Source organism: Pelmatolapia mariae, linkage group LG5 (genome assembly GCF_036321145.2).
Source record: "Pelmatolapia mariae isolate MD_Pm_ZW linkage group LG5, Pm_UMD_F_2, whole genome shotgun sequence".
NCBI lineage: Eukaryota > Metazoa > Chordata > Actinopteri > Cichliformes > Cichlidae > Pelmatolapia > Pelmatolapia mariae.
The window spans coordinates 25,100,534-25,123,569 of record NC_086231.1 but is presented as its reverse complement, the minus strand read 5'-3'; the positions used below and the strand labels follow the sequence as shown (position 1 = coordinate 25,123,569).

Sequence of the window (23,036 nt, the reverse complement as noted above, 5' to 3'; positions counted from 1 at the left end):
TTTGCAAGTGTGTGTGTGTGTTTGTGTGTGTATGGCTGTGTGTGCGTGTGCGTTTGTTTCCCTGTGCGCAAAAGGATCTCTGTTTTGTCACGCATGGCTCCCCCTGACACCTTGGTCTCCCACAAGCACTGAGCTGTGACCCCATACATTTTTTACCCCGGCCGTTCCTCCTGCTCTCTGTCCTTTCCTCTCTTCCTTCCCTTCCCTCTCTTTCCTCTCTCTCTCGCTCTCTCTCTCCCCCTCTTTTGTGTATCTACTGATGTGTGAAATTATTCTGGGATGGAGGGATGGATTCCTCCCTGAAGGGCTGAGCGGAGGCGTGAGCCTTTTGTTCAATAATAGATTGGGGGTGTATGTGTATCTGTCCATGGTAATAGACTATGGACTAGTTTTAGATAACAAACCACACTCAGGTGGGCAGACTGATGGTGGAGCCTGTGTTATCTATCCATCTGGAATTACTCGTTGTTTGGTTTCAGCAAATTCTTCGGAGCACCACCACGAGGAGGCTATCAAACTTTTGAAATGTAGACAAAGACCAACTTTAGAGTCTCATCGTGTGACTCAAGCTCATGAAAAGATATGATTACTCTTGTGGGGACCCTTGACATCCTGGCTCGTATATTAAGAAGCCAGACTGAGATGAATACTAAGTTAAAAAATTCTTTTTAAAGCCCCGGTTCAATATGAGACATGCACACACACGCTGTGCAAATGTGCATGTCATTGTGTGGTCTAATGTGCATTTTAAAGGCTTCTACTTCAGAGCTTCTCCCCCACTATGATTCAAATGATGCAACTGTCAAATGTGTTGGTACAGACTTCAGTGCATCACACAGATGACAGTTGCCTGTGCCACAACGCGTCTGCATGTGACTCTGCTCCACATGTCGCTCGACTGTACGAGTGGGGGGAAAAAGCAAATGTGAGAGCGGTACTATTTTGTCCTTAATGATATGAAACAAAATGCTCTGAAACAGGCAGTGTTTTTGCCGTAATGCGCTGTTCTCATCGTGCAGAGATGTGTACGTAGCTGTGTGGTGTGACGAGAGGCTCATTACCGGCGCTCACACGCCCGTTGTCTGGTTGTGTTGCTGCATGACAATAACGTGATAAGAAGTGGATCAAAAATCATATATGTTCCACACCATCATCTGCCTCCTGTGTGTGGGTGTGTATCTCTTTTTGTGCATAGTTGTTCTCATGGTAACCGATTGTGCATGAGTGTGTGCGTGTGTATGTGTGTGTGTGTGTGTGTGTGTGTGTGTGTGTGTGCACGCACGCACGCACGCATTTATATTTGTGTTAATTATATGATTGATGATGCATGTGCACCATTCATGATTTTGCAGCACACTTAAGGTGATAGGAGAGGGATTGCAAGTGGTATCAGTGAGTTGCCGATCATGTCAACCAGACATGATAATTAAAAAAAATAATAGCAACAACAATAATAATAGGTAAAGAGCAGACATCTCAGGGAATACTGTCAGTAACCCACTCACACGTGCGTGCTGTAGTGTCTCAGCTTATGGGAGCTACAATTTCTAGACCAAACAAAGCTTGGGTTGCTGGTGTGTGAGTATGTGTGCATGTTTAATTTATTATTAATGCCATTACTGTTGTTTGTGAGCCATTAAACAGATACATTGGATTAAATATGCACATACACAGCACTCCGCTGTTTGTGGAGATATTTCCTGTTTTTCCAATGTGGCTAAAACATGAGGCAGGAGTGCCTGAAAAACAAGTTACACTAGGGGGAGATTGGCAGTTGTCAGTTACTAGACCATGAATCCATTATGGAAACCCTGAGTGATTATTGCAGGCCTCTCTGTTCCATTCAGACTGTGGTGTAGGGAAATAGGTGTCGTGAGTATTACAGCTGTTCATCCCTGCGTTCATATTTGTGAATGTGTTGGAATGGTTAGATAAGATTAATTTAAATGTTTGAATAAGCACCAAATAGATCTAATATTTTAATTTGTTATATGCTGTGTGAAAAAGTACAAGAAAAAAAAAGATTTTCATAGTCAAATATTTGCATAAAGATTTGGTGCTCTTGTGGGTGGAAAAAAAATTCACACAGAACTAAAATTTCACAGCTAAACCTAGAGTAAAATCCAAAAGTCCAAATTAAATATACAAGTACTAATTATGCATTGATTGGGAAGATCATATAGTCAAAATCAGCAGCTGTCCTAACAGATAAGTTGATTACACAGAGTTATTCCTGCAAGCTGCTTTGCAACCCGCATTCACCCCAGCTCCTTCTTTTTGTGTCTGAACTGTCTGACCTCCCCACCCCACAGACCTTTTCAACTAAATACAAATTACTGCAGATGGCTACAATAGTCTTTATTTTACTAGAATGGTCCCGAGTGGCTGAAAGGTTATAGTTCCAGCTGAAGCTTGATTGGATCAGTCGGAGGCATGGTTATTACATCATTAGCCTTATATGAGCAGGCACATACCGACCTCCCACCAGGGAGAGAGGGAAATATCCTTGAAAACACTTTTACAGTTCAGAAATATATATCCTATCAACACATTATTTCACAGTGAGTTTCCCCTTTGTATGCACAATTTAAACATCACAATTTCGATGTTTTGGGCTCTTTCACTCCATGTTACTCTGACTTGGAGCTTCGGGTGTCTGAATAAATTCCCCCTAAACTGTCACACGTAGTAGTAGAGCAGAAATATTTGTCAAAATGTTTTTTAATTAAATATTTTAATTTAAAATATGTAAATGTACGCATTTTTTCTTTTCATTTAGGGGAGTACCACTCTGAGGATTTTGAACCAATAATTGACCCATTTTGTTGTTATGTAACCATCTCCAGACCTCAATGTCATCGTTGTCTGGCAACAAAAAAACAAAACAATCATCCATCCATTATTCCATCCATCAATTTCTTCCATTTATCCAATTCCTGGTAGAGGTGGCTCTGGAGCCAATCCCAGCAGATCCACTTCTTTTTGCCAGTGGGGATACTCTGCCTGTCCAGTCATACAAGCCACTGGGGTGGACAGTAAAATACAAAATAGTTTAATTCACTATAACAAAAAAAGATACTGCTTTTCTGTTAGCCTGTCATCTTGTTTTCTATCCAGGAAAAGCTGATGGGAATTATCCTCAACCTTTTGTATAAATCTGGCACGCTTGCATTATACATTATGGTGATATTGACTGATACGTTGTATTAATGCAGCTATTAAATATACAAGTAGTAGTTTAGTTACTATTTAACTTTTTAAACTATTTATTAGTGAAATCGTTCCATGTCAGTGTTGGTGTCTACAGCGTTCGGCAGAGAGCTTATCAGAATGATTAAATGTTGATTCTCTCCCCTCCAGAGAAATGTGTTCTTCTGACAGCTGCACCCACACAATACCACACATGTGTAACTCCAAACCTTTTTTAAAAAAAAAACAGGGACTATTTGTGCAAATCTTAGTCATTTGTTTTGAAATTGTCAGGCACTGTTACAGGCACAGTCCTCAAAAAAATAAAGCCCAAACTATTCTTTTTCATTTTCAGATTTGGTGATGCGCAGCTACAGTCCTTATGACCCCATTTTCTTTCCAAAGTTGTGCCCTTGATTTTTGACATCGATGTGCAAACTGCCAAAGTGCAACACATCCTGGTCGTGAAAGGCTCAAACTCTGCTTTTTTTTCTTCTCCTTTTGGCCGTGTCACAACATAGACAGAAGTATAAGGGTTTTGGAAACTTATAGAAAGTTTTATTTTTAAACAAAATGGGTGTGCTGCTCAAGTATTTGTTAGATAACATGTTGGTGAGAAACTTTATCCGTGTCAGTGTGTGTGTGTGTCCCAGAGCCTGCCTATGGCTGTAACCTCTCCAGTTGACATTGAGCTCTGTGCTGTTGCCGTTTACCAGAGTAAAGCATAGTTTAATGAGGGGGCAAAGAAGCCAGTACACACACTCGCACATGCACACTCATGCATGCTACATACGTCTACACTCGCAGTCATGCACACGCAGGACCAGAGGGGTGTTTCACAGCTCCTTGTGTTTGATTCCCATTCTTTTATTTTTAATCATTCCTCTGTCTTTTGGGTTGAGAAATATTTTATGTTTGGAGAGCGCCAAGTTATAATCACTAATTAGTCCTCCAGGCTCTCTCGCTTCATCCCTCCAACCCCCACCCCACCACCCTCCTATCTTCCCATCTCTCTCTGAGCCAAGCATAGCCCAATTAACACCCAGCGTCACTTTGTGTCTGCTGTGACTTCCATTTTCCACTTCCATACTGTCCTGCTGACCCGACCGGAAAAATTAACCAAAATGTAAAGAAACACAAAGAAGTAACTGCATCCATTCTACTCAAAGATTAATATCCCTGTTGATAAATGTAATTATTCAGCAAGCTTTTGCAAACAGGGACGTGCATGGTAAATTCTGCAAGTTTTAGCCATGCTGGTATTTTAACCCGCACAAGTTCACAAGAAGACAAGATTAACTGGGTTTTACAGGGTGGAGTTAGAACTGTCCCTCCTTTCCTCTTTACATTGTGTGCTGGGAGTGATGGAGTGTAAGGTGGCCAGTGAGTGTGTGGAATTGGTTTTGTGGTGGTGGTTTTGGACTATTTCCCTGAAGAAGAATAAGGGTAGTTTCATTATTCATCATTTTCATTATTGGCATTTAAATATTCAGTTAATTTGTAAAAAGATCATCTGTCAGTCATTTTCAAGTCATTTGGGTTTAAGAAAAAAAATCACTTCCAATCACTAACTCAATGGTGTGAGCTGAGGAAAACTCAAACTGGAACCTTTTGTCAGCAGAACCGCCCATTTACAGGTATTAGAAAGCCAAATTTGATTATCTGAGGATACATTCGTTAATTGGGAAGCAGAGCTACAGCAAAACTTGGGAGTAAAGCAAGAGCAAAAAAAAGGCAAAGGGGACTTCAGTCAGAAATGGAATATCTTCCATTAATGACATAGATGTGCCAACAACATGCTTTTTTAAATTAGAAAACAGAAGTTAGGTATCATAATTTGATGACACCTGAAGCTTCCTGATAGGACCACAGCAGCTAATCTAGTGAAGCTGAGGATGCTGACCTCACACTTCAACATTACACTTTTTGATGACAGTTGTGATTAGGGCTGGGCCATATCATATATACCAGTATAATGTTGGGCAATGATAAGAAAATGAAATATTGCGATAGAATATGGGTAAAACGTGCATGCGCAGTGCCTTTTTGTTTTCATACGCACACGAAAAAGCATGATGGCGACGGAGAATGAGAAGGGCGAAAGCGGATCGTTGAATGAAACGGATGAACCAGAATTGGTTTGTAAAAATGCTGCAACTTCAGTGGTGTGGAACTGGTTTAGCTTTCGTCTGTCAGATACACAACAAAGCACTATTTTTGGTAGAGCATGCTAGCGGGCCGTCGTTATTACCGTGTTTTTTAGAAAATACGGCACACTTAAAATCAATCCTTTGATTTTTCTGAAAATCGACAGTGCCCCTTATAATCCCGGGTGCCTTATGTATGAATTCTGGTTGTGTTTACTGACCTCGAAACGATTTTATGTGGTACACGCAGTGTTGGGGAGTAACAGAATACATGTACCACCGTTACGTATTTAGAATACAAAATATGAGTAACTGTATTCCGTTACAGTTACCGTTTAAAAAGGTGGTATTCAGAATACAGTTACTTTGTTGAAATAAAGGGATTACAAAATTTGCGCTTGAAAATCTGTCAAATGTTTCAGTACGACTTTGCTAAGCTACGAACCCGCACCCCTTGATGGATTGTCGGAGCATTACGGCTATCGTAGGCAGGAGCCTCGCGGAGTGATACGTACTGTGCTTCGACATAATATTACCGTATTGTGTGTGTATAACCGCTTTTTAAGTTTTGTGGATATTATACATGGTTATGCTGAGGATATGTCGGCCAATTTCCACTGGAAATGCCTTTTGGTTAAACTGTCAGCAAGGAATTTGCATTTGCACTGTTAAATTTTTATATAACTTTAACGCACATAAAAAATGCACATGTTGTTTAAGTGTAAATACATTGATGGGTTTTTTTTTTTTTGCACTAATAAAGTTGTGGAGTTGTAAAGTATTTTGTCTAGTGTCAATTATATCGTCAGTTATATCGTTATCGCAAATTTTCAAATGTATATCGTGATAAATATTTTTGGTCATATCGCCCTGCTCTAGTTGTGATCCTAGATGCATGGATATGGTAATGGAAGGACTGCCAACACTAGATACACACAGAAAACTTCGACTGAGACACCCCTTTCTTTTGGCGAGTTGTCTACTGCCGTCCAGCAGCTTACATGTGGCTGAGCATCAGAAATCGATGGACTCCCTGCAGAGTCCTATAAACTGTTTTGGTTTGTGTTAGGAAAAGATTTGTATAAACATTTTAGAGACTTATTAGACTCTGCAACAATGCTACTCAGCTGCTCCAGAGCAGTTTTGCCAACATTTACAAAAAAAGAGAGAGATCTAGGTTTGCTTAGAAACTTTAGTCCAGTGTTTCTCCTTTGCACAGATTATAAAATAATTACAAAATGTCTCTCAAATAGACTGAAGGACTGTTTGATACTTTGGTTTCTGTTATCAATAACAGTCAGTCATATTACATTCTTGAATGCACAAAAATAGACAATCTGTTTTTGAGTCATGAAATGACCTATCAAAATGTCAGGGTCTGGATGTACGCCTTTTTTCTATAAATCAAGAAAAACCTTTTGACATAGTGGATCATTTTTATTTGTTTAGGATGCTTGAAGCTTTTCGGTTTGGAATAAAATGTATTTCATGAATTAAGTTGCCCTATTCAAATGCGTCTGTTTTGCTGAAGATACGAGGGGGACTCAGCAGACCAGTCCCTGTACAGAGAGGCATTAGGCTAATGTCTGCTATGTTGTATGCTCTCACCATTGGGCCCCTCTTGAACCAATTAAGACAGGATCTCACGGGGTTAAACTTTGATGCAGATGCCAGTATATCAGTTAGTTTGTCTGCTAGTCAAAAATGATACTCACATATTGGAACAAAAGTTACCACTGTGTAAGTGTGTATCCTCTGTGAGAGTTAACTGGCAAAAGTGTGAAGGTTTACTGTTAGGAGAAGCAAACAAGCAGCCATTACTTCCAGCTGGGGTGCAGTGGAGCAGACAGGGGATGAAATGCCTTGGGGTTTTTCTTGGCAATGATGATTTGCAGAGGAAAAACTGGGAGGGTGTAGTGGAGAAAATTAGTGCCCGATTGTTTAAATGAATGTGGGCCCAGTCACAGCTGTCTTATAGCCCCTTATAGGACGGCTGTGACTGGTTGTGAATAATCTTCTTGAGCCTTCAAATGCACTGGTGCAGGACATTCAGAAGAGACTGATTAACTTAACTTACCAGTATGGACATATTAGGAACTTCATCATTCTACCTCTGTGCTAAAGACATGCTAAAGACCACTGGCTTAAGAGTGCTCAAAAGTATATGGGAACATGAGGGAAGAGCCTCTGTTCTGTAGCCCACTTACTCAGTTTCCGGATGCTTAACTCTGCTGGCATACAAAGAATCCTTACAACAGCTGGCCTGACAGAGTTGGAAGGGTTGAGATCAGGAGATCAGTGTAAAACTGTTGCCATCAGCTCTTAAACTGGTTTTGTGCTTTGCCCTTCCTGGTCTCCGTGAGCATTATTTGTAGGCTCCGCAGAAACGCAGCCATTGGTTTGAACTCCTTTGCCACCGCTGTCCATCAACACTGTAGTAGAGGAACATGAAGAAGATGTGGCTCTTGTATCTTTTGAAACACCGCAGCTCACTGATCTTCCTAAAGCCTCAAAGATATATGTATTTCCTGTATGCTGCGAGTATGAAAGCTCTCAATGGAGCTTCATTACTTCTTGTTCTAGTTTTCTTCTCCTATAGGCAGCTGGACAAACCTATAAAGAAACGCAGTGCGGTTCTCCAGTGGAGAGTGGCACATGGGGGCTGGGGCCACAAACAGACATGTGGCACATATAGACCACATAACAGGAGACCCTGCAAAATCTGTGGGTAACCTGTCCTAGGCTAGTTCCTGTGGCTGGGTATGGACAGGTGTGGGATGACAACATTCTCATTTGTAAACCCAGACAGATAGTGCAGCATAGTGGAGACATATCTAGTCAGTTTTCTTATAGGTCAGGCAAAAACTGGGATTGTGTTAACCAGGAGGAATAAAATGAAAGGAACAGGGTCTACAGATGTTAAACTTCAAAAGTCTGGTGTCTGCTCGTATCAGAATAGAGTTCACCTACTATGAAATGGTTGCAGACTTGGATCATTTCATCTCTTTTTGGGGGGGTGAAGGAAATGTTCTGTACACAGTGAATAATGAATTGCGTGGTCTCAGTTTCTTGGGTAATGGTTTACTGTAGGGTGGGGTGAGATTGTGAAAATGTGCAGTTATATTGTGTTTTTCTTTGTATGACTGTAAATAAGGAATTGATTCATTAAAGGCTTTGTTAAAAGTCAAAGGTCTCCTCTGCTCTCTTCTCTTTTCCTCTCTTCTTCTCTCCTCTCCTCTCCTCCTACCCATCTGGAAGCCCCACATTTTCCTCCTGTTCTATTTTCTCCATGTTGCACAGACCCACTATTTATCTTGCCCACTATAATTTGACACAAAATATTGTTAACTGGAGACACAGAAATATATTAAACAGTGGGAATGTGCGACTGTGAGTGTGGGGGTGTTGTGTATGTGCCTGAGTGCATGTGTGTGTGTGTGTGTGTGTGTGTGTGTGTGTGTGTGTGTGTGTGTGTGTGTGTGTGTGTGTGTGTGTGTGTGTGTGTGTGTGTGCCTTTGAGTTTTAACTTCCTGTTAGATTCTAAACCCGACCAAGTACTGAATGACCCAGAGTGTCTGCTGTAATAAGAAGCTGGGCTGTGCAGTGGAGACAATATTTTTTGTATCTTTAAATGTCCCCACATAAAACCTCTGTAATATCTGATTCTTGTGTAAATTAGATTGAATTCATTGGAGACAGATAAAGCATATAAATGTGTATGTGTGTTCATGTGTGTGCACAGACAGCTGGTCCTTCTGCTCCTATTTTGAGAACTGCATCTGTAGAGTTTTGTCTGGATAACTTTATTTAACTTTCATAACTATGTGCTTTGCTGGGCCTTTAGAAGTCAAATACTGCATATGTTAACAATTTGCCTTTTGTATATTGCCAAATAACTGTGATGTACACATGACATTAGAGTACAAATTAGGAACAACAAGTGTTGGAAGGCTTTCTTTTGTAAAGAGGGTTTTCTTAAGCATCTTCTCTTTTTGACTTAGTAGCTGAAGCTTAGGGACTTGTAGAGAATATGCCTGGTTCAGGATTTCTGAAGTCAATGTATATTTCATACTCTCTGCTCATGTTTACAAAGGTAGATTTCAGTCTAACATACTCTTAGCTTTGATGTAAATAGTGCTGCAAAGTCCAACAATGCATAAATAATAAAACAAATAAATAAATCATATAAAGATATGTGTAAATCTTGTGCACTTGTTTATTCAATGTGTGGGTGTAGATTCATATCTATATGGTCTGCTGATCTGAAACACAGCTTACTTTTACTCATGCCCAACTAGGTTGCAGTCTCCAGTTCCAAAGTATTTAGCAATATTGTTTGTAAATTCATATGACAAATATACACTGAGCATATCGATGGACATCTGGGTCTGCATGAGCTTAACATGAGTCATCAGAGAGATTCTTATATTGACATTTCACACTGCTTTATCACTGTATAAGGATTATGGAGTGGTCTACTCAGCAGTAATCAACAAGAGCTGTATAACCAGTGTGAAAACAAAATATGTCTGTGGAATTGTATCCTACATCAGATTTGTCAGCTGTACATCTATGACGTGAATTTGATTGAGATCTGGTGACTGTGGAGGACATTTGAGTGTGGTAAACTCATTGTCATGTACAAGAAACCATTTTCAGATGATCTGAGCTTTTCGACATGGCGTGTTTTTCTGCTCGAAGCAGCCATCAAAAGATGGATACATAAAGGTGTTCATAAAGGGATGCACATAGTCAGCAGCAGTACTCAGGCAGGCTGTCGCATTGCTCGGTACTAAAGGACCCAAAGTGTGCTGAGAAAATATCTTATACCATTACACCACCACCAGCAGCCTGAACTGTTGATACAGTGCAGGGTGGTACCAGGTGTGGTCTTCTGCTGCTGTAGGCCATCTGCTTCAAGGTTCAATGTGTTGTGCCTTCAGAGATACTCTTCTGCATATCTTGATTGTAAACAGTGTCTATTTGAGTTACTTTTGCCTTCCTATCAGTTCAAAGCTTTCTGCCGATTCTCCTTTGACCTCTGTCATCAGCAAGACATTTTTGCCCAGAGAACTGCAGCTTGCTGGATATTTCCTCTTTTTTGGGCCATTCTCTGTAAGCAATATTTATTTAGTTAAGTATTTATTTATTTATTTTATTTAGAAAGAGGTGCAATACATATTAATGAACATTTTAACAAATGTAAATATGCCAGATTATAGCCTTGGGCTAATTTCTATCTGCAGACCCTCTGGCAGGTTGGTGTTACACACAAGTTAGTAAAAACATACAGAGACACTATTTACAGATCATGTGACAAGGACATAAACCGTGATCACATTATACTAGAACAAACAATTACAAGAAGAGTGGACAACAGAGGACAATATAGATAACAATAACGAAAACAAATCAATTATATTGCACAAACCCCAGTATTACTGTCTTGATATTGCACTGACCCATTACACTAATAGTTGTTTCCCTTTTTGTAATACACTAACTCTTTTTCATGTCCAATATAAAGCATGATTAATTAAACATGATCACATGTTTGTGTATCCCTCAGCCACCCTTTTAAGTGACTCTTAAAGATAGGGAGATTTGTACTTTCCCTCACTGACAGTGGAAGACTATTCCAGAAGCTCACACCCTGATATGACAGAGCATTCTGTGACAAGGTGGTGCGTCTAAATGCCTCTATATAAATAGAGATAGTTGCATGGGAAAATCCCAATAGAACAGCAGTTTCTCAAATACTCAGACCATTCTAAATTAAGTCACTCTTCTTTTCCTCTCTGATGCTCAGTTTGAACTTCATGTGATTGTCTTGACTATGTCTACGTGCCTAAATACACAGACAGCTGGTGAAATATTTGTGTTAGCGAGCTGTTGAACAGGTGTACCTAACCAAGTGGCCTATGAGTACATATATTTGTAACCTGTGAATGGTAACCTAGTCTTTAATTTTATTCCCCTAGACCTGATTGGAGTGTTTATGGTTTTTATTTCTGCGTCTGTCTGTCTCCAAATTTGCAGTTTCTGGCATGATGCTAATTTGGTCTCTACAGATTTTTTTCTCGCTGCATTCTTGGAAAGACACAGATTATGGTTGTGCCTGTCTTTTTTTTATACATCACCTAATATTTATTTTTCTGGAGTGAAGAGACCACAATTTACTTTCCAGTTTGTTGTCTATTCCATGCAAAGTTGCCTCAGTTAATTTTGTACATAGCACTATTAACTGCCTCTGTTGTAGCTAATCCAAGATGAATAGAATTGTCAATAAAAACATCCCAGCTCAAATATTTTTTACTAACGCAATCAAAGTTCATACGTATTTGCAAAGGGGATGCAAAATTATCCGACCACATTTGTTTTTGCTGCGTAAAGTTGCTGTGGGGTTAAATTGTCAGTTTTGTTAATGTGATATCGCACTGGATCTAAGTGTGTTGGCCTCATAAGCTTTCATCATCTAATGGCCACTTGGAGTCCATAGGTTTATTTTTAATTAAAACTGGTAAGATCATGTCGTTGTTAAATTGCATTTCCAGGGTTAGATTAACTGCATTCGCTCCAGACCAAAAATACAAGGTAATAATAAAGAAATGTCAAATTGCTGCAGTAGATTCAGAACACTCTAATTTATTTCCACTTATCATCTGTTTGCTCATTACTTTATGATTTTATAAAGCAGATGCATGTTACGGTGGTAAATGTGTATAGCAGTGAATTGTTTAACATTCATTGGTAGATGTTTTTATGGATGGTAATGTGTTTTTCACTTGTTAATGAGTTAAGAAGACAAACAGTTGAGCACTCCTGCGGTGTGTACTACACTCTCACTGTGAACAATGTTTCTCCTGGTGCAGAGTTGTTTCAGAAAGCTCTTTAAAATCACAATTAAAAACTTAAATTGTAACACAAAAATTTCTATGATTTTATACATTAGTGAAAGTGCACTGGATGGCTCTAACAAATGTGGAAAAAAGAGGCTTGATGCACAACATCTGCTTTTAAAACCGAATAATGTTATGCTTCAATATCATGCAATGGCCCTAATATGAGGAATCTATGGAGTCCTTTGAAAACCTGGACGAGGTGTTTGTGCTAATATGCTCTGTTTGGTGCATTATGGCCAGACATCTCCACTTTTGGTCTCGTCTTTCCAGAGCACATTGTTCCAGAAGTCTTATGGTTTTTACAGATCCAACGTTACAACGTTACAAAAAGTCCTGCTACCATGAGCTTTCTCCTGCCAGCCCTAGAAAACAAGCCATACTTGGTCTTTTTCTAATTGCACTGTCATGAACTTCAACCTTTAACGAGCTAACTGAGGCCTGTAAAGTCTGAGCTATAGATCTTGGGGTTTTTTTTCAGTCTTTTTGAGCATTCGCTGATCTGACCATGAAGTGGATTTGCAGGGACATCCGCTGCTAGAAAGATTGTTGCGCTGTGTTAACCCAAACCTGAATGCTCTGGACCAGCAAACTGCCAAAATCTGCTCACACTTGTTGATGATCAATTAATCGAGGGAACTTGATTACGAGCACCTTCCATATCTCTATGGAAGCAGCAAGACTACATAATTTTTCACAGGACTACAGAGAGACTTCTGAAAACTTTTTTTTCACATGACTGTAGGTCAATTATGATTGCATGTTTTAAAACCTACAAAGCATTAATTTCAGCTTTGTTTGTATTTATGTTTGTATGCTCAATTTATTTCTCGGTTTTTCAGAGGAGGTTGGCAAAAGGGGTTAATTGGCCGCCCACAACATCATATCCACAACAAAACATAGTGAGAGAGGTGTGAATCCCATGGTGTTGTGTCTAGCATTTTCCACTAACATTATTCTGGAAATGTAAACATTTACAAGAGTTACCCAGGGAAACATATACATTTACTGGTAAATATGCTGTTCCCAACATCTACCGTAATATATAGAGATTTTTTCAGTGTCTGTGTGTGTGTGTGTGTGTGTGTGTGTTTTGCACTTTCAGTGTGAGTTATGATATCTGAGCTGTTCCATTCAGGGGCTCACAGCAGGAGTCCAGTCTTTTCCTCTCCAACTGCACTTCGATCTAGCACTACATATTCCTCCATCTCCCCAATTCGGTCCTCTTCTTCCTCCCCCTCCTGCCTCGCCCCCCTCGCTGATGTATGGAATGTCTACTCTCATATGGAGTGTGTTTGTAAAAGTCATGGTAATCAAATTTCACTGATTCCCGGGGGATTAAACAAGGTGGCATTTGTGTGTATGTGTGTGCGAGTGCGTTCTGTCGCTCTGCATATACACTATTAGCTGTGCACTAAGTTGTGTATTGTAGTGCAGCTGTGTCATTACTCTAAGACTAGCTCAGCTGTAATATATCATCCATCATCTTGTACTCCAAGGAGGCAACTATATATGGGATAGCAATGCTGCATTTGCATACTGGCAGAGCATATACTGTGTATTAATTGATTCAATATGCAGTATAAAGCGGTTGAAGGGGGCATTATAAACACCTCAAGGCAGAGCATCTCACTTGTCTCAGCTGCATCTTGACCAAGTCACAGAGATTAAAAGTCTTGTTTTCTGGATTGTGTGTTTGACTCAGACACTCACAATAACAATATTGTTTTCTTATTTGAAATCAACCCTAACACTTGAGGCAAAATCACTCTCTTACAAAAATGAGATGATTACAGAGTGGAAGTAATCGCTCATGACTGCTGCAAACATGGTGGCAGCAAGATTTCCCACCCACAAAACAGGTATTACTTAGCCTAGGTGCACAATTACCTATTGTTGGAAGTATATATGTTCTGGCAGTATGGCTATAGGTTTAGCAAGTTTTAACTATGTTCAACACACAACTTCAGCCATTTTTTTTCTGTGAGACTCTAAGCTACAATTTCTGCCTGCTCTTAGGTGTTATTGCATGTTGAACTAGAAAGTCACACCCCATTACAGTTCATATGAGGTGGAAAGTTACCAGGACAGCCTGGAAGGCAATGACTGATGTCTGTGTGCCTTTGAATCTCTAAAAGTGCATTAAATTAGCAAATATTATATAGCTTTGGCAGAAGTATTTGCAACAAAGCCAACCAAACTTAAGTAAACTCAGTGTCTCCATAGACAAACAAATATGTTTGCTGTCAGATATAAACCATAAAAACTTGCTGAAATTTCTCTTCCTGATATATATATGTATATGTATATACACACATATATATATACATATATATATGTGCACATAGCTTGCATTATGTTGTAGCAGTAAGAGTTAAAGATAGCACACCTTCTTTGGCGCCCACTGCATGAATCACAGTACTTGAAGAGAAGGTGATGACTCTGAGCTCCACCTTGCATTATGTATCTTTACTGTAAATATAGTGTGAAGAGGAGCCCCTTTGGATCTAGTGTTACACTGTACTGCAAACTATTAACTTCTACAGCATCCTGCAGTTCACATAATTTGTTTGAGATATGTATACTCTGTCCCTGGTGCTATAGTTTAATACAAATTGAAGTGCTGGAAAAAATTCAGGATGGATCGGTCCACATCAAGCTGAATTCACAATGATACAAATCCATACTTTTTACCACAAGACGCTGCCCAAATTCTGCTGACTCCAGATTTGTGTTTATACCTTTGCTCAGTTCAACAGGAAACTGATTCACTGTCTGAGATTTTTTTAAAAAAATAAGCAATAATAATTTATTTAGCCAAAGAAGAAAATGTTCATTTTATTAAATTGAAGTTGCAGTAAAAAATGAATTCTGTGGGGACGTTGGTTAAATTAAATTCTCCATCTTGATTCTATTGCTTGTGGTATTGCTTAATTGTGAGTAATCAAAGCAGTTGTCCAAGTGAAAGCACATAATTTGGTTACATTTGAAAAAAAGTTTGATTTTTTAGCAAGAAGTGAGTTTTGCTCTCCCTCTCCCTCACTCTTTGAAGCGCGAGCTGGCAATCATCAGAACTGGGAACACATTGGGGACTGTTTTATTAAACCATGTGAAAGGTACATTACATTTTGCAATACCCTGAAAGAGTGAGCGCAGGTCCACAGCCCAGGGCTTCGTCCTAGGCAGAGACAGATCAAACTGCACAACAATAGAAGCCAGTGAGCGGAGCTGGGTTGATAACCTTTCATGTTTACTTTTGCTTATGATTGTTATGACTCCACCTGCCCGTCTCCCAGATTGAAGCCTCCAGCTCTATTGTCAGTAGAAAAGATAAACTCAAGATTGCAAGCAATTTGTACATCTGTAAATTGATGCTTGTCTTTGGCAGCTTGTTTTTGAGCATTGAGGAGAGTTAAATATGCATGACTTCAACATGGGTGGCTCCCAAGTTTTCTTTTTTTCTTCTTCTCCAAAACAACAACCAAATGACATGAAATCTTTATTTGTTAGAAACAAACAGAATTCTGAATTGATTTAGATTTAGATTTTGATCTCCACGTGAGCTCCAGGAGCTAACTAGATTTGTTTGTTTTTTCTGAAATGGAGCTACAGTCATATTTACCGAGCGTGCGTGCGCGCACACACACGTACTGAACAGGTGCGCAAACACACGTGCATGCAGACACACATGCACGCACGTATGCTCCCATCTTTAGTTGGTTGAGAAGGAGACAAACCTAAAGATCGCCACAGAGACCCATCTTTCAAATTTATTCATTAAACTCCCAAATGCTCCCCTTAACGAATGTAATTAGAATATGGTAATGAGAGAGGGCTGAACCAGGGAGTGTTATAATACGCTTAGCAGCACAGAGGGAGAGAAGAGGAGAGGGGGGGGGGGGAGAGACAGGGAAGGAAATAGAGTAAGGGAGTAAGACGAAAGAGAAATAGAGAGGCTGACTGACAGGGTGCCAATTTATGTCTTGTTGTAAACAAGTATTTATGCCAATGAGAGGTGGCACACACTTTCTTTCACTCTCTCTCTCGCTCCCCGTCTCTCAGTTTCTCTCTCTGTCTCTCTTTCTCTCCTTCCTTATCATACTAAACCTCCTCAATAACAATAACATCAACAATAGCAGAGCAGAGATCACCCTCTGAGGGAAGAGTGACTCACAACGAGAAGAGGCATCAGGGGTTAACACAACCACTGGGGACTCCTTCAGTGAGACACCCCCACCCCCCACCGACCCACTGCTGCCACCAAGTCGCTTCTTTAAAAAAAAACAAAAAAAAACCCCACTGCTAAATGCGCTTTCATCATTCGAAATTTCAAATATCCGTCTGTGTGTGCAAGTGTGTATGTGTCTGAGCACCCTTTCCTGGTTAACTTTGCGGGAGTTTTTGAGGACTCTGACAAGCTTTATCCAAGACGCCCTAACGCGGCGGGGTTCCTGGCATTGTGTTTGACACCACACACCTGTTGCCGTCTTTGATGTGCGCTGAGAGAGTGGGGGCCGTCTCCTCAAATGCAAATACAAGGCAAGAGGAAGAGGACAGGTAAGGTGCGCAAGAGAGGGGAAGTCTTAGAAAAATATGATTGATGTTCCCCCAGTGGATTGAGGCTGTCTCTTCTTCACTCTCAGGTCTCCGCTAAAAGAGTTTGTGCTACTTTCAATACCGTCAGTGTGTGTGTGTGTGTGTGTGTGTGTGTGTGTGTGTGTCGCCACTTTCACCGTTTGGACCTCTGTAAATTTGGAAGGGAGGGTGATGAGAGGGAGATGAGAAAATCAGGGGGGGGAAAGGCAGAAGAAGGTGAGCTGTGGGAATGGGAGAGGTGCGAGGAAAGTAAAGAGGTCAAACCAAAAAGGAGATGGAGTGAAGGAGAGGGGAGAGAGACTTTTTCATTACAAAGCCATCACTCACATGCGCAGCAGGCACTACATACTCCCAGACTCTTCAGAGACTAAGCCTCCGCGTTGTGTGTGTGTATACACTTGTTCATGCTTGTGCATCCTTCCATGTATATTTTTGACATGGGGGATATTTTTGGGTGCACGCATGTCTGAGTGTGAGCGTATGCGCCTGCGCGTGAATGCTGCGAGAGCTGGGGTGAGACAGAGATGAATGCGATGCACATGTCTCTTTCCCAACCAGGTGACAGAGGCAGGCCCCCACTGAAGGTCAGACCTTATCCCTCAATGATAGCCCAACATTAAATATGTATATATGTGTGTGTGTGTGTGTGTGTGTGTGTGTGTGTGTGTGTGTGTGTGTATGTGTACGGGTTCGTACTATCCTGGTGGGGACCAAAATCTGACTTTTACTATCCTGGTGGGGACTTTCTGCACCGTGGGGACCAAAATCCAGGTCCCCTCGGGGTTGAAAGCAATTTTCACACTCAAAATGCGGTTTTACTGTCAGGGTTACAATTAGGTTATGGTTAGGTTTAGGGTAAGGGTTAGGGTTAGGCATTCATTTTTAATGGTTAGGGTTAGGGTAAGGGGCTAGGGAAAGCATTATGTCAATGGGATGTCCCCACGAGGATAGCAAACCAGACTGCGTGTGTGTGTGTGTGTGTGTGTGTGTGTGTGTGCACGTAGTTTTGTTCCATCTTTAGGACCTTTATCAGCATGCACACCAACCTGAAACTACTGGTCTTTTTGGGAACAGCGTTTTATGGGATCCTGGTTACCTTTAGAGTTTGGGTTAGACTTTGAGGATAACGTTTGTGCATGTGTGTGTGTGTGTGTGTGTGTGTGTGTGTGCACCCAGTTTTGTTTCATCTTTATGACCTTTACAATTGTACACACCAACCTTGTTGGCACCACTGTTCTTTTTTGGGAACAGGCCAGCTTTTAATGGGATCGAGGTTAAGTTTAGGGTTTTGGTTAGACTTACAGGATAGCAGCATAAACTTGTGTGTCTGTGTGTGTATGTGTGCAGCTGTGTGTTTGTCTCGCAGTGTGTCACTGAGAGAACAGGAGGATAGGCAGACAAAGCCAGGACTAGTTTTGTTTTTATATATTTATTTTTGTATACAAGAGACTTTGTGTATTAACGGCCCATTTGTATGCATGTGTGTACAAGTCTTTTATGTCCATGGCCGTGCATGTGTTTGTTACTCAGTGTGTGATGAGGTGTTTATATGATAAACACAAGGCAAGCTTGAGAGGAATTCTGATCAGGGGCTTTGCAACAGTTGTTATGGAAACAGCATTAAGCAGTTGTATTAGCCAGTGGAGGTAATATAAAGGCTGTTGAAAGTAACACACTGTGGGGAGAGAGGCAGTTTGGGAATATAATACAAACTACACATTATTGCTCCGGTTTACAATAGACTTGATGAAATTTTATTGTGTGGCTAGAACAGAACAAAATTATCCTCGTCATAAGTCATTGTCTGTCTCTCTGTTCGAGCCACACATTTTAATTAGCCAGGTTAGAGAACACAGTGCAAACAAGACATTATTGGTCTGGTTTACAATAGACTTCACATCATTAATGTCAGCTTAAGGCAAAGCCTAACTTAGTCTGCATTCGGCTTTCTCTTTGCAGCATAATCTTTGCTGCAGCTCGAGTCTGCACAAAAAAGCCACCGTTGCTCCATGACATTGGTGATTTTTAGAGGTCAGCAACGAGCGTTACACAAAGGGATGCTGAGAGATGAGCCGTGTCACATTTCAGATCACAAATCAAATAGTGTTACGTGTGGATTTAGCGCGAGACAGCCACTGTAATTTATGTTTTATACGGTGAAACTTTGAAGTAAAAATATATGAAACGGACCAATAAATGATGTATAACATAAATAACAGAAATGCTTTATGCTTGCTAAAAGAAAGCAAAATGAACTCTATGAATAGAATGCCTGTGAACATCAGGCACTTATAATACTAGTGCAGTTTGTTTCACCCCCTTCATATGGTATGTATACAAGACTTATCATGCTCAAGGAGCAAGGCAGAGACAAAATTCTGTAGTTGAAAAGGACCCTTCAGTTTGTTACCTCCTGTACTGCCAAAATAAACTGCTCAATGCCAGATGATTGCTTTGGTGAGAACCAGCAGCAGCCTTCATTTGAGGCACTTCAAATGGATGTGACAGTTCCAGTTTATAGACAGCTCTGTTTTCCCCCGATCTCTGTCGGGGTGATGCTCATCATTAGACTTCAGACATGCGCACACACATGCTCTCTCACACACACACACACGCACACGCACACACACACATGCTAGCCTGTAGCTAAACCCTATAACGGAATCTCCCTGGGGAAAGCTCCTGGATAAGTCTGTTGCTGTGTAGACGACCCCCCCAACTTCCCCCTCCCTCCTGTGGAAATCTCCCTGAGGTCTGTGAGTGTGTTTGAATGGGTGTGTGTTTGAATGGGTGTGTGTGTATGGCTGTCTGTCTGCTGTTCTGTACATGCCAGTTTCTTGGAGGGAGATGGTCTCAGTGATGCATGAGTGGGAGGCTGATTTCCCTAACTGCATCACTCGCTCCAATCTAACTTCCCACTTATGCTCTCTGCTTTGTTAGATACTTCTTAAGTAACTCTGTCTCTTTCTCAGTTTCTCTCACACGCAGACAGACAGGAATAGGTGTGTGTTGGGAATAGTGCGCGTGTGTGTGCATTCAGGCAGGCCTGTCGTGATGTATTATTACGTAGACTCACACAGACATGCAGAATGTCTGGGTTTCTAGAGTAGATCCCTTGAGGAAGATACTTGTCCCTGTCCGTGTGTCTGGCATAGCTATTATGCACGCACGCGTGCGCGTGCATGTACACACACACAGACACACACACACACATGCACACACAGTATTCCTAAAGGGTCAGTGTGTCACCATCACCAGGCATGCTCAAAGCACTCCATCACTGCTTTCTACTGGGACAATAACAGTGACTTCCTGAGGTTCGACCTTCACCGTCTCACTTCTGTCACTCCTCACACGGGTGAGCGTGAGTGCTGTTGAGGGAGTGAGCAGCAGTGTGTGTGTGTGTGTGTGTGTGTGCAGTGTGAAAGTGTATGTGTGTGCGGGTGTGTTTTAGAGTGTGTCAGGCGGCCGTTTCAGCTGACTCTTCTGTTTCTAGCTTTTTTAATGGCTCTTATGGGGCAGGCCTTTAATTGCAAGTCTCTCTCCCTCCTTCTTAATCCTCCCATCCTTCTGCCTCTCCCAGCCCCTCGTCTCCTCTCTTCTTCTCCTCTCTCCTCCCGCCTCCCACTGGCTGACAGTCACTAGGGGGGCACAAGTGCCTGGCCGGAGCTGTGGAGGCCGTATAGGATATTGACTTGCTGCGGAGTGGTTTGGGAGGAGGAGAGGTGGCTGCCTGTCACAGCTAATGAATAGATGCATAAATGAATGAGGCACTCCTTTTGCGTTTGTGTGTGTATGTGTGTGTGTGTGTGTGTGTGTGTGTGTGTGCGCGCGCGCGCGTGTGCGCATGCGTGTGTGTGTGTGTCTGTTGTTTGTGCCGAGCTTTGGCTGAAAATGTGCCTGTGTGCATCCAACCCAACCATGACTCGGAGCAGTTTTATGTGCCTGAGACAGACAGACAGACATTAATAGTGGCCAGCTTGAGAGTGATAATTATTAAGGGTGTGATAACAGCCCAGCCTACACATACACACACACACATAAACACACATAAATGTAGGATGAGGCAGTAAGGGGTTGGAATGAGAGGAACGAATGGAGGGTACATAAAAAAATAAAAACAATCCAGTTAAGTGCAAGCACCCTTCAGCTGTTCCCCCCCAACCCCATCCCCACCCACCCCCCCACCCCTCCCCCCATCTCGTCTGATCGGTGTGGAGCTGAAGTACTCTCTTGCCAAACTGGGACAAATACCTAAACACACACACACACACACGAAGAAAGAGGCAGAGGAGGTCTGGAGAGGAGACTGTTGATCTGAGGGGGCAGATGAAGGAGTGCTGGAGTGTTGATGTCTTCTTCACTATTGCTTTGTGCCACATTTCAAACACTGATTGCCTTAAGAGGACAATTTACATTTCACAGTCTTTCACAACAAGTGGGTGAGATGGGAGTCGGGGAAAGATAGAGAAAGAACGATGTTTCAAGGAGGAAGTCAGGGGTTAGAGGGTTCACCAAGAGAAAGGAAAAGGCGATGCTGCGTGAGCGACTAAAAAGCAGGAGGTATAAACAAGAGTTTCTTTTGGCTGCATCTCTGTGTCTCTGTGTATGTGTGTGTGTGTGTATGGGAGTTTTGTTTTTCCTTACTCTTGGTAGAATGCACCTGTACGATTTGAACTTTCTTTTTCCTTATTGGATTCATTTGAGTGTGGAAGAAGAATAGAAGTTATGTGGAGAGGAGAGCTGAGGAGATGAAAAGAGAGCCAGAGGAATTAAGAATCGAGTTAGGAGCGAGCTTTATCTGCCGGGAAACTGTGAAACTGCCAAGTACAAGAAAACTTTTCCTATCAGCGCACTCTCTCAGCTAGTGTATAGGTCTGCACACACACCCCCACCCCCACCCAACCCCTGTGCATGTGTGTGTGTTTATGTAGCATGTGTGTGTGTTTAGAAGATAGCTTTTCCTCCCCAGTGGAGGGAAACATCGGTGTGTCAGTGAGTGTGATTGGTTGTTGGCCCTGAGGGTCTGTCCTCTATATCTGTCTTCTGACTGGCTGCACTGTGACCAATCAGACGCCCAGACCTCACCGTGGCAATCAAGATAGTGACACGCTCTCTGTGGGCATCAGCAGGTCATCTGGAAATACCTGTTATGTTTTATCTCTCTGTGACACACACACACACACACTGATACACACACGCACACATACCAATATAACCTTTCTGCCTTGTCTCTGTCTCTCTAGGAAATTGCTGCATATCTCATCACTTTTGAGAAACACGATGAGTGGCTGACGACGTCGCCGAAAACCAGGTGAGGGGAGAGAGAGCAGACAATGATTTCCATACACGTACAAAAACACAGTATCGCTCAATCAGTCAGTAGCTCACGTTGGTTTAATCTCAATGACTGAGCGCCTCTGTTTGATTAAAACATTAGTGATGTACGTCGACTGTCTCCAAAGGGTCCTTCTAGCCGGCCTGCTCTACATGTAGAGAATGCTCCAGAACATGCTTGGACTGTAAAGCACCTAGTCAGCTGGAAATGGAGTATTAATGAATGTAAATGTATTAGGATAAGTGATGTATAATTCAGATGAGTGAGGGTGAGGGGGGTTTGTGTATATAAGATGGGGTGTGAACAGGGATTCACATGCCAGAACTGAATATTCATCGATCTGAATGAGCCATAAGCAGCTCTTTTCCTAGAATGGGGAGAGGTTATAGCTAGGAAAGTGGGTAGGAAAAAGAGGAAGAGAAAATAAAAGACTGAAGGAAAGGGCAGTGTGAATTATTGATAAATCACCTTATTGACATTTACTCTAGTTAATACAGATGTAAGTAGAGGACTGAAAGAGAATGAAAAATGACAGAGACGGGGAAGCAAGAAAGGAAAGAAGAAAGAAAAGTAAAGTAAAGTTAAGGAAGTGAAATGGTCACCCCTGTGGCCCCATTTCTGATTACTGACACCGCTGAAAGCCCCAGGATATGCCTCTGCGCTCCTATTGTGCCAGCTAAAGGACTCTTCTCGGGAGCAGCCGGAGGCCAGCAGCACAGTTTATGTTGTGGATGGATTTCTCATTGATTGGTTGTGCTGCCGTATAGCCTCAGTCTCCCAGCAGCAGCAGCAGCAGCAGTCATATTGGTGTTATTGAGCAGCAGTTAGATATAATCCCATTTACACATGACATGAGGCACGATTAGA

The 23,036-nt window shown here is 41.6% G+C and overlaps 1 protein-coding gene across 6 annotated transcripts in view; it reads left to right on the top strand.

Moving 5' to 3' along the window:
• The window catches only part of LOC134627939 (calmodulin-binding transcription activator 1-like), a 57,155-nt gene that overhangs the window by 10,179 nt on the left and 23,940 nt on the right, over positions 1–23,036 (top strand). For all 6 annotated transcript variants that reach the window (XM_063474435.1, XM_063474434.1, XM_063474438.1 and 3 more), the window contains exon 4: positions 22,078–22,145. In XM_063474435.1, coding sequence (XP_063330505.1) covers positions 22,078–22,145 — 68 coding nt within the window. The remainder of the gene's footprint in view (positions 1–22,077; positions 22,146–23,036) is intronic.